General features: G+C 50.3%; 1 protein-coding gene across 1 annotated transcript in view; it reads left to right on the top strand.

The window, feature by feature from the left end:
- Positions 1 to 9,157: 9,157 nt before the first annotated feature.
- CHST8 (carbohydrate (N-acetylgalactosamine 4-0) sulfotransferase 8) overlaps positions 9,158 to 12,458 on the top strand; it is a gene marked incomplete at its 5' end in the record, with an annotated part of 114,022 nt that continues 110,721 nt past the window's right edge. The window contains one exon of the mRNA XM_006887876.1: positions 9,158 to 9,293. Coding sequence (XP_006887938.1) covers positions 9,158 to 9,293 — 136 coding nt within the window. The remainder of the gene's footprint in view (positions 9,294 to 12,458) is intronic.

Below are 12,458 nucleotides of genomic sequence, written 5' to 3' on the forward strand. Positions count from 1 at the left end.
TTTCTATCTATCTATCTATCTATCTATCTATCTATCTCAATCCTTCATGAGGCTTGGGGACTGGAGTCTCTCTCCCTCTGGAAGTTGGCTGGCTAACTGGTAGGATGGCTGGCGTCTCGGTGGTGCCTCGTCTTGGTGGCAATCAGAAAAGGGAAGTTTCTGGGGTCCTTTTTGTTGTGTGTTACTGTTCTTTTTGCCCTTCAAAAGTGGGTGGGCATCCCTTAGGCTTTAGACTATGGGGAAGTTAGGGTCTGCAGAGCCTGCTCAAGGAGGTAGCTTAAAATCCCGTGGGGCCCTTGGGTCTGCGGCCCTCGGGCCTATCTTTAATTGTTTTTGGTGAAACATTCTTCTAGGTTGTATAGCCCTGGTCTGTCCATTTGCTGTACAGAGGTAACTCATGGTTGCTGTGAAGCCGAACACTGTGGCACTGATGTGTCAAATGCGAGAATGGTTACCCATGGTGGACAGTGTTTGGTGGAGCTCCCTGATTAAAATAAGATTGAAAGCAGGCGTGGCATCCACTTCCATAATAGCTTGCCTCTGGAAACCCTATGAACCTGGAGAAAGGACGAAAGTTATACAAGTGTCCAGGTCTTTTGTTCATAGGGTCTCTATGGGTCGCCTATGATTCGATGGCACTTAACAACAATATGTAAAATTTATAGTAACTTTATACTCTACTTGTTCAGTCTGTATGTCGAAGAAATAACTCAAGAAGCTGGGCCAGATGTAGAGGAGTGGGACATAGGATTGGCAAAAGACTCATCAGTAACCTGTCTTAAGCAGGCAACACAGCTTTGCTTGCTGAAAGTGTTGAAAACGCAAAGGGCTTATTGAAGAAAATCAAAGACCGTAGCCTTCACTACATATTTTACTTCAATGTAAAGAAAATGAAATCCTCACAAGTGGACCAGTAGACAATATCATGATAAATGGAGAAAAGGTCAAGATGGCAAGGATTTTATTTTGCTCGGATCCACAGTCGATACCTATGGAAGCAGCAGTCAAGAAACAAAATAACATGCTCTAAATGTTCTGTCTAGGATCTGTGCTATAGAGCCAAGATGGCCCTTTGAAGACCAACATGTGCTTGATATAAGCCATGGTATTATCAGTTGCTTCTTATGCATGCAAAAGTTGGATAGTGAATAAAGAAACCTAAGAAACAATCAGTGCCTTTGAACTGTGCTGTTTGTGAAAAATATTGAACCTTGGCTGTTAAAAAAAAAAAAAGACAAACAAATCTGCCTTGGATGAAATGCAGACAGAATGTTTCCACAGAAGTGAGAATGATGAGATTACATCTCACTTTTTTTGCCATGTTATCAAGAAGGGCCAGTCCTGGAAAAAGACATCATACTTGGAAAAGTAGAGGGTCAGTGAAAGAGAGGAAGACTGACTCTCAACTAGATGGTTTGACACCATGACTGCAATGACAGACTTATGCACAGCGGAGATTGTGAAGATGGCACAGAAGGGTTTTGTTCAATTGTAATTCAGTTTAGCTAGGTCAGTGTGAGTTGGAGTTGACTTGATAGCATGTACCGACAATAACACCACCACCACCATTCCTTTGTATATGTATGTTGTTGTTATGTGCCATCTAGTTGAAACCAACTCATCGCTGACCCTCCAGAAGGTTTTCAGAGGCTGTAAAATGGCATGGGAGATTGCCCATCTTTCTCCCTTGAAGCAGCTGGTGGATTCGAACCATGTGCCTTTGGGTTGGCAGAGCAGCTGCTAGTATGTGTATGTTGGTTGTTGCTGTTATGTGCCGTCAGGTCACTTGTGAGTGACACTATGTGCATTAGCCCCCAAACCTGCTCTATCCTGGGTCAGCCGTACTGTCTGACACACCTACTTTCATTACCCCAGTCACTGAATCAATCCATTTCATTGATGGTCTTCCTCTCTTTCTCTGTCCCTCCACCCTTCCAAGCATGATGTCCCTCTCCAAGGACTGGAACCTCCTTGTAACGTGCCCCAAAACGAAGTCTCAGAATCCCTGCCTCCAAAGAGCAGCCTGGTTTCACTCTCTCTAGAACAAACTCGTTTGTTCTCCTGGCAATAGTATATTCATTACTCTTCTCCAGCACCAAAGCTCACAAGCATCACTTCTCTTTCTGTCATCCCTAGTCATTTTCCAACTTTCTGATGCATAGCAAGCAATTGCAAAGAGTATAACTTGGATCAGGCACCTTAGTCTCCAGACTGATATCGTTGCTCTTCAGTACACAGGAGAGGTCCCTGATAGCAGACTTTCCCAATGCAATTAATCTTTTTATTTCCTTGCTGCTGGTTTTTATTTATTTAGCTGAGCCGCTGCTGGACATTTACCTATAAAAGTACATTAATCCTAAAAAACCATGGTCTGTGTTTGTCGTACTGGCATGATGATACCTGAGTCCCACCCCAGTGGTGAGCGTGCCTGCAGTATTTCTGACTGACTCCTTCCAGTTTCCCGATGGAGTTTCACTTCCTTGCTTTTATGTGCTCGGGGGATTGGGCTACTCTTTGGACCTGATTCTAACAGAGACCTGATCAAAACAAACTCATGGCTCTCTGAAAACATAAATGACCTTTTTAAAATTCCAGGTTCATAGGTTCATAGAGAGCCTCTTTTCAGATGGACCCCAATATGTCCATCTATTAACTTGGCCTCATCTGGTGTGCACCCAACTGTATTGATCCACTTCCCTGTGCCAGGCATCGTGTTCAGTGCTGGAAATACAAAGATGGGGAGAGGTGTGACACTGCCCTCAAGGCCCCGAGCATCAGGGACAGACATGTCGTCACTCCAACAGGACTATGAAGGAGGTCGGAACATTCACAGAGGTGATGTCCTGCATTCTGCCAGGGCAGGAACCAAAGAGGATGAATTCCTCCACCCAAAAAATCACCGTCTTCCTTTCCCTGCCTCACTAAAGAGCTTTGCTGGTGCAGTGTTAGAGTCCCCAGTGAGAGGATGATCTGGCAGTTCTGCTCTGTCACATGGAGTCACCATGACTTGGACTTGACTACATGGCGAGGATTTTGAAGCTCTGTCTCATACTTTGGCCATGTGGCCAGGAGAGACCGGCCCTCAGAGAAAGACATCATGCTCGGAAGGGTGGAAGGACAGTACAGGAAAGGAAGATCCTTCATGAGATGGATTGATACCATAACTGGGGTAATGGGGGTTGATGTGTCAGAATTAGTGAGACTGGCTCAGGACAGGGAAGGGTTCAGAGCTGCTCTGCATAGGGTGGCTGTGGGTTGTAGGCAACTTGACGGCACATAGCAACAACAGATGACACCCAACAACAACAGTAGCACCCTATCTAACTAGCATAAAATAACGTCAGAATTACTAAGTTCTGGGCAGAGCCAGTCTCTATAGGGTAGGCTTATGCCTAACAACAAGGAAAGACCCTGAGGTAGGTGGCCCCTGGTCAAGACTCCCTCATGGTAGCTGTATGTTTGCAGGTATTCCCTCAGTGAATATGATGGTAGAAGTTGGGGTGTGGTGTTTCTGGTGGGAGCACTGAGCTTGATTTAAGGCTTGACCTCTGCTGTGGGACTCCTGCTCCATTCCTTCTCCTATGGGGACCAGAAGGGAAACTTCCAATAATGGGAGAATGAACAGAGGAGTGTAACAGGGGAGTTGGCTGTTTGCTGGTGTGGGCTACAGCCTTGTGTGCCCAGATGGGGCAGAACACGCCTGGTCTTCAGGACCCAGGTCAGCGCTCTCCAGTCTCAGCAGAGGAGGTGAGAGCCCAGCCTCTTGCCTGCAGACGCCTGACTCTGAGCCTAAGTCCTTGGGGCCATTTGTCATCCTCACCAAGCCTTGCAACTTTATGTCTGCACATAAAAACTGGAGGGACTTGTCCCGGGGTTTGCAGCCGTGGCCACGGCTGCCATTAAAACTATTTTAATTAGCTGCAGGATTTTAATGAGCTGAAAAATCAAGAAGGGCCCCATCTCAGAAGTAAGCGGGATCCGCACACGCATCAGAACGAGTCTGAGATAACAGATGGAGGTGGTGTTCTCAGGGGACTGGGCTGTGAGCTCTTTTTCGAGGAGAAGCAGATTAGTTCCGGAGGCCAGGAGGCTGAGGAGAGAAGCGGGAGGTCAGACGCCAGCCACCTTCTGCGGTGTGGGGAGAGGTGGAGGCAGGCGGCCCCCGCGGCCCCCGCTGCGGAATGCACGGTGCTGGATTCAAGGTGACGGCAGAGCCTGGCTCCATTCTCCTCAAGTTGCCATAGCAGCCTCTCTCCCAGTGAACAGCTTCTTCTGGAGCCCTCAGCTGGGAGGGACGTCATTGTTCACTCCTGCCTGTGCAGGAAGGGGACGGGCAGGATAACTTTCCTGGGCCCTGGCTGTGCAGACCCAGTGGGTACTCCTGTGGGTACAGGGCCGCGAGCCTTCTGCTGGATGGGATCTGGGGGTGGGTCCCCTCAGCTATTGGGGGTCCTCTGGGTGACCAGGGGGAGTAGCCAAGCCCTGGAGCAGCTGCAACCCAGCGTGTCCTTGGAGCTGTCTGTCCACTGGCCGTTGTTACTGGAGGTGCGTGTTTTGGCTGAATTCCCAAGTCCTTGCCTATGTCTGTCCGGAAGTGAATTTCCCACAGACAAATTTTTAAATCAAATAACTATGGGAGTGAATAGGATCTTTGGCCCAGCTCTGTGTCCCAGGGGGTAGTGACAAGATTAATGAGATGATTTTTTTTTTTAAGTAAAAATTGGTGACGCCACTTGGGCCTTGGAGAGAATGTCCTCTGGGGGGGATGAGGTGTCGTGCGGGCAGCACCTTCTGGAAACTCAGTGGGTTGTTTGTTTTCCTTCCTGTCACCCTCTCTCCTTCCAGCCTACAGCTTGAAAAAAAAAATCATATTATCTGGTTGACTCAGAAGGGCGGAGGGAGGAGAGGGCTTGGCACACGTCCTTGGGGCTGAGGGTGACGCTGTGTGAGATGAGGATGGGTGGTTCCAGATGGGGAGGAGGCCTCTGGATGTGTTTTCTGGACCCTGGTTGGGTTTTGAGGTGCGGTCAGAGCTGACCTGTCATCGAATGCATTCACGGGGCAGCATCGTCAGGTCAGGGAGAGGAGACAAATAATAAGCTTCCTTGTTGCCTTAAAAACAGTGTGTGACTTTGAGGAATAGAATTTTTGTTGAAACAAGAGGTGCTGTGACATCCGCACTCTGGAGTGTACCTGGTGGTCTGTTGATGACCTCCAACCCACCCTCACCTTTTAGGGGAAGGAGATTCCTCAAGACTCCACGATGCAAGTCCCTTCCGGGGCACTGAGGACATAGACAGATGGCAGCCATTTACCCAGGTAAGGAGGCAGCTTAACTTTTCGATCTCCACAGGGCAGAAAGTTAGCAGGCCAGGTGGGCTCTGTCTTAGGTGGAAGCATAAACTAAGAAGAGGGTCCTGGAGCAGAAGGTGCTTCTGGTGGGGAAGCCAGGTGTGACTCTAATGCTCACTTCCTAGACCTGGGGAAGGGCCTTATCTCCTCTCAGAAGCCAAGAAAAGGGAGGGGCGCTGAAAAGAGAACAGCCATTGGCTTTTGGTCTTGGCACCAGGAGGGTGTGTGCCCCTTTCCACTCATTGGGTCCAGAGTGTGGTCCCTGTCCCTGCTGCCAGGCACCTGGTGATGAGAGCCAGCTTGTGTGTCCAGGGTGGTAGGCTCGGTTAGGGCACAACTTCAGGGTGGTGTACCCTGATGGTTTGTACTGGCTGGAACAGTAACGAGTCAGACAGCCAGGGTAGGGGAAGGGCTGCCCGCGCCTCATCACCAGCGTCTGTGCAGACAGCGCCAGGACCACAGAGCCTAAAGTTTCCTTTGTTCATCCACGAAGAGTCTCTGGGCTTTTCTTTGGTGGCACTTTATTAGCCACTTGACCAGACAGCTCCACATGGCAGTCTGAAAATCCTCCTTTGTTCTCTCCCATCCTTAAACGTATTGGTATTGGAGGCTGTCCTGGATCAAACTGGTCGTCTGTCACCTATCAGCCTGGCACGGTGGATGTGCATCGAGAGTGCTGGCATCATTGAGGGCTTGTGCTTGTGTCTCTCTTTATGGCTGGGGGCCTTGCTAGGCATGAGTGTGTCAGCTCTTGCTGGTGTGTCGTGTTCCCATGTGACCCTGTCCACATAGCAGCAACGGTGGCAGGAAGTCCTGGTCCTCCTCCCTCAGGTCGAGCCTTTATCCTGCTGCCTTGGTGTGTAATGTCATTCCCGTTCTTCTAAGTCTTTTTTCATGCCTTCCTGAGAGTCCCACGGAGTTAACTGCTTTGGGCAGAGAGGTGTCTCTGCATCAATCACTCACTCATCTGCAGGACTTGGGAGGTGGAGGCCGGCACCTGTGCAGGGCCTGTCAGCACAGAAGTGTTAGGGGAGATGGGAGGATTAGCCTTCCCCTGACCACAGCAGGCGTGGGGCGAGCCGTGCAGCAGCGCTGAGGGCCACCTGGTGTTCTGGTGAGGCCCAGGCCCTGCGCTGCTTCCATGTGTTCCAGGGACATTGAACTTAGCCCTTGGGACAGTCCTATCCAGAGCAGTCATGGAGGAAGACAAAGCCTACATAAACGGCTTCAGGGTCTGAGTCTTTTGTACATTGTCATCCATTAACCATCCTCAGGCACGGCTGTCCCCTAAGACTCTGAGACCCTAGTGAGGCAAGGGCCATGGCAGTGGGCTCAGTGCCAGCCCTGAACTTGACTCAGCACCGTCTCGCCCGGCAGGCCCAGAGGTCCTGGGAACCACCTACCCAGAAAAGCCCAGAGGTCCCTCGTTCCAGTGTGTCCCGCATGGAGAGGCTGAGGGCAGGTTAATTAAAGTTAACTGAGTGAAAAAATAATTACGGAGACTGCAGAGGGAAGAAACCCAAACCTGCAATTTAACACTCCTCAGCCCCAGAGCTTTTCTGAGACACACACTCATCATTGGCGTTCTTGCTGGGTGAAGGTGAGCTGAACACTTCTCTTCATTACTTCCTGCCCCCAGGCCTGAAGGCCAGTTGCACCAGGCACGTAGCTGGGGCATCCTCCATCTGTGCCTGGCATCAGGTGAAGGACATCTGCATCCCATGCAAAGCAGCGCACCTGGACTGGAGATGTGTGGACATAGAGCCTGCTGGGGGTTGCCACCTATCTCCAGACTCCATTGGGCTCTGCCCTATGTTAGCCTGGGGGCTTCCTGGGGGCTGGAGAGGGTGTCCCTGGGCCCAGGCCTGGAGAAAGTAAGGGGACATGGTGCCTTCTGCTTGTCCAGCCCAGGTCTCCCATGCAGCACCTCACCTCTGCTGCCCACTCAGTACCACCTGCAGGAACCTTGGTCTTTCCTTGGACAAGTAGCCTTAGGGGCTCTCTTCATCCACAGGCGTCCTCATGGCATAGTGAGTTACATATTGACTGCATAACTGAAAAATCAGCAGTTCAAACTCATCAGCTGCTCTGAGGAAGGAAGATGAGGCAGTCTACTCTTAGGATTTATAGTCCCTGAAACCCAGTGGAAGGTTGCCTATTTAGCTATTATTTATAAAGCTATTTAGGTTTCTTAAGGGGAGAATTGCCACAATAGACTCAGTTTACTTTTTGTGGGGAGAGGGTTCTCAAGCCACAGCTTAGCCCAATTGGGGGTCACTGGTCTTGTTGTTGTTGTGAGGTGCCGGCGATTAGGCCATGACCCATAACAACAGCAGAAATGGACTCTGCTCTGTCCTGCACCACCATCACATCCCTGATATCTCATGATATTTGTAATCCTGCTGTTGTTATGGTTTTCTCTTAGGGGTTCAAAGCTTCTCTGTTTGTTGTAATGGGGGAGTCATTTCCATGTACCTGCTTATTTTATAGCTTATGTATGAACATGCGTGCTTGTTTGTCATTTGTTGTTTTGAGCACAGCACTTGTCAGTGTGTTGTACTCGGGCAACCTACATGTTGCTGTGATGCTGTAAGCTGATATTTCAAATACCAGCAGGGTCCCCCATGGTGGATGGGTCTCAGTGATTGGTGCTTCTGGTTGTTATGTGCTTTTGAGTTGGAAATGGTTCATAACTGACCCTCCAACAGGTTTTCAGACAGTAAATTGCACAGGAAAAGGTTGCTCATCCTCCTGCAGGACAGCCGATGGATTTGAACCACGAGTCTTTGAGATTGCAGTGCAGCTTCTTGCCACTAAGCCATCAGAGTTCCCTGCTTGGTAGTTAGGGTTTTCAAGTGTTAGAGTACTACCAAAAAAGTAGATGCAATCCCACCTAGGTGCACCTAGAATACAGGACTTGGGACATCTCCTGGAAGGTCACAATCTTGAAAACTCCATGGAACATCAAGTACTCTGATGCACATGCCACCATGAATCAGAATAGGTTTGGCATCTGCTGGTTTGGTTTTGGATCAGTTGGGCTGGTAACTGGAGAGACTTAGGTCAGCCGCCTCCCTGGTCGGCAGTGGCTCCAGCAGGCATGATCATCGACAAGGTTGTCAAACCCAGCCTCTAAGTCTGAGTCACAGTCCAGTCTGGCTGCCACAGAGACAGGACGGACAGTGTTGATTTGACCAAACTTCAGCTCTTGCTGGTATAAGCTCAGTGAGGTTACCCACCATCATTGTGACACTAGTTCTTGCTGATATGGAGGAGAGGACAGGCGAGAAATTAAGTTGGTTCTAGGCATAGGGGTTCTTCCAGGGAGGAGCCATGGGAGAAACAGGTATAAGCCCGTCTGTATTCTCCAGGCCACTTTGAAGATCGGAACAGAGATCTCGCTTGTGCCCTTAGACCCTTGGACGGGCTCATTTGTGCTTGTATGGTGAAGAAGAGGGTTTGGACAAATGCAAGGATGGCCACTGGTCACCAGATGTGAGCCTGGCCTTCCCAGGCAGGACCTTTAGAGTGTCCCCTGGGCAGGAAAATGATTTCCCGGGACAGGTGGCAAGAAGACCCCCCTCGGTTTTCTCTTGGGCATGAAAAAGTGGAAGTGACACATCCAAGAAGCCTCCAGGGGGACCTATGCTGCACCTGGGCCACAGACAGGGCTCCACTCACCCTTGGGACGCCTAGTCATTTTGTGGTGCTCAGTCTTGCTCCTCTTCTTTCCTGTAGACGTGGCCTCATGGACACCAGGTGTGGACGATGAGGGAAGAAGGTGCCTCCCACACCCCAGAGGTGACCCCGGCTGCCCCTACAACCAGGAACCATGCGGGTGACCTGCATGTTCTCCTCCATCCTCCTGTTCGGAGCTGCAGGCCTCCTCCTCTTCATCAGCCTTCAGGACCCCACGGAGCTTGTACCCCCGCAGGTGCCAGGTGAGCCTTCACCCTGGGCCCTCCCTCCCTGCTTGGCCCTCCTTTCTCATCAAGAGGGCAGCTGGTGTGCTGAGCGTGGACCCTCTTGCTTGTGGCCGTGAGCTGTGTGTTCTGAGCCCCCAGTAGGTGGTGGTGGGCCATAGTTTCAATGTTGCCACACTGTGTCTGAGACCAGACCATCAGCTCCTACACTTTGGCCTTTGACCGCCAGCTGTGCCTAGAGGCCGGGCAGCCCCTCCTGGGAGTGCTGCTGCTGCTGGGGAGCCTGGCCTGTTCAGGTGTTGTTGCCCTTTGGTGAAACTCAGGTTTAAGAAGGATTCTGCCACCTTTGGGGGCCTGTGCCACTTTGTCTGGGACAGCTTCCCGGGTCTGATCCCCATGTGTGACTCAGTTTCCCTGACCAGCCCTGAGAAGCTGTTGAGTCCACCATTTCTGGCCTAAGTAGAGGGACTGGGGGCCAGGAGCCACCCCTGCTGGTTCCATACCTGCTTACCTCCCGTGGCAGAGGCTGTAGTGGGCTGGTGAGCTTGCTTGGGAGTGCAATCAGGAGCCTTGATAGTTTAACTCATGTTGTGGTTATGTGCCGTCAATGTGGAACCAACCTCTAACTACCCTCCAGCATGTTTTCAGACAGTAAATTGCGCTGGAGGAGATTGCCCATCTTTCCCTTACAGAACAGACAGTGGATTTGAACCATATACCTTTGGATTGGCAGTGCACTTCCTTACCACTAAGCCATCAGAGCTTCTGTATTGAAGACGGGGCATGAAATGTGGGGAAGAACTTAGGCAAGCTCTATCCTGGCTCCAGCTCTCTTTTACATACATTCAAAGTGGGGCTGCCCCTCTCTGCTCAGATTCTTTTCCTTCTCCCCATGCTGTATGGCTGTCATGTGGTCAAGGGCTTGGAAGGCAAGAGGACCCTAAAGAGGCTAGAACTGGGCTTCTTCTCCCCCAGCTGCCACCAGAGGCCCTTCATGGGGAAGGCCTGCAAGTTGAGTTTTTTTCTTCACAGAGAGTGAAGACACAGACAAGGCAGGCAGGCAGCCTCCAGGGGACCATGGCTGAGTCATCGGTGCTGACTCACACCTGGGCTGAACAGTCACAGGTGCAGCTGTCAGAAGTGGGTCTGGCTGCTCCCTGGGCACCAAGCTGGCTTCGCTGTGAGGACTGTACAGCCTCCCATGAGTCCTGGAGTAGCCGATGACACTGATGATGTCAGCAGAACCAGCTCTGCTGGTCCCTCAGTCCCATGGGGCAGTGACATAAGAAAAGTGTTAGCTGGGCTGCAGCAAACTCCAGAACAGTGGCACCCGTGTGTCCCTGGTGTACATGCCAGTGTTTGTGTTAATGTTAATGTCTACTCAGTAGAACACGTTGAGGAGAAAATGATGGCATATCTGGGGTTCCCGCCTGAGATGGTACCATATTCTCATCTGCAGTGCATGTCAGGTGCAGGTGAGATGTTCCTGGTGGGAGGGGTTCTTGCTGGACTGGATGGGGATCCCACCCCTCATATGTACCCGCTCCTGTGCACACCTCCCACTCATTACTGGAATCCTTGGGGAAAAGGGCTGGAGCCTCTGGCAGGACATGCAGCTGGCATGGGCGGCCGAGCCTGGTAGAACCAGAAGAAGTGAACAGGTCGACCTTGAACTGTGCCCTTTGGTTATGAGTGTTGCTGGACCCCTATGGCATGTGCCAGGTGATGGGCGGGCCTTCGTGTTCTACGTAAGTCACATCCAGCCACCGTCATGAAACTTTTAAGTAATGCTTACATTACTTTCCCCTGAGCAAAGTGCTCCTGACACAGGCTGTTTGTGTTGATTTGTTACTATTCATTTATTCTTCCCCTGTACTTGGGCGCAGCAGCCTAATTGTGATTCGGTACCAAGAAAGCAATATCAAAGTAATTTTCCACAACATTAGTTACAATTTTCTTCTGATCTTTCAAGTGAAACAATCCCATCCTGTTGGCTTCTCCGAGCACATAAACCTTGATTACATTTATCTGTTGGAAACCAGTGCTTACAAAGTGTATGTGTCCAGTTGCACGGCTGGGTGGCCCCCAGGGTCCCTGACAAGCCTTCTCCTGGTGGATTTCTCAGTGGGAGGTGCAGACGCGGGAGGTTGCCCTGCCATCCGAATCGGGAAAGGCCTCCCGGGGGGAGCCTCGTCTTCAGGGGAAATTCTACTCTGTTCTGCTCCTCACATGGCGGAAAGTTTCCTGGGAGCCAAGTTCCTCGAATTCGGCTCTTGGCAGTGACTCAGGCAGGCAAGTGGGGATGGGCAGGTCACGGTCCTGGGATCAGGCACTGGCTTGAGAACCCAGGTGGGAGGTTCACATGTTTGCAGTCGCTTCAGATGTGTTTTGTTAACAGGAAACAGCAGCAGTTGCATATCTCATGGACCAGTCCTCAAACTTCACCTGGCTTCATGCCTTATAATGAACATTACAGAAGCACCACACCTTTAAAACCAAGCTACTACCTGTTAACTTACCCATTAAGGAAGAGGTGGTGGTTCTGTTGGAGAATTCTTACTTGCCATGTGGAATATTCGGGTTCGAGTCCTAGCCATTGCACTTTGGGCCAGCATATATACTAGAGAAGGCTTTTCATGTGGCTACAAGATGGAGCTCCCAGACTAAGAACAAAGGCTTCATTTCTGGAAAATGAGCCAATAAGAATTCTGTAGAAAATTATGTCATAATGAGAAATGAAGCAATGGCACAGAGCAATACATGGATGACCTTAGAGAACACCAGGTTCAGAAAAATAAGCCAATCACAAAAGACCAAATGTTAGGTTAATACATCGAAGCCCAGGACTGTTAGTGGTCACCTGGGGCATGAGGAAGAGGAGGGAGGGAGGTTCTTGCATAGGAGACACTGTATTTCTGTTAGTGGTGGTGCAATGATTTGGATCAGGATAATGAGAGTGGCTGCTCAGTTTGAGGAAGGTAATCAGTGTCACTGAATTGTGCATGAAGAAATTGTTGAGGTGACATATGTTTTGTGATATTTGTTTTCGCCAAAGTAAAACAACAAGTGCATAAATCAATCACAGCGATCCAGTCCCACTGGGCATGGGTCACTATGAATCGAGGTCTGAGTTGAGGGCCACCAACAATCACCGCCACCATCTGTGTTCTAAAATTAGACTTT

This window comes from Elephantulus edwardii, unplaced genomic scaffold (genome assembly GCF_000299155.1).
Source record: "Elephantulus edwardii isolate Elephantulus edwardi_28Jun2011 unplaced genomic scaffold, EleEdw1.0 scaffold00062, whole genome shotgun sequence".
NCBI classification, from domain to species: Eukaryota; Metazoa; Chordata; class Mammalia; order Macroscelidea; family Macroscelididae; genus Elephantulus; species Elephantulus edwardii.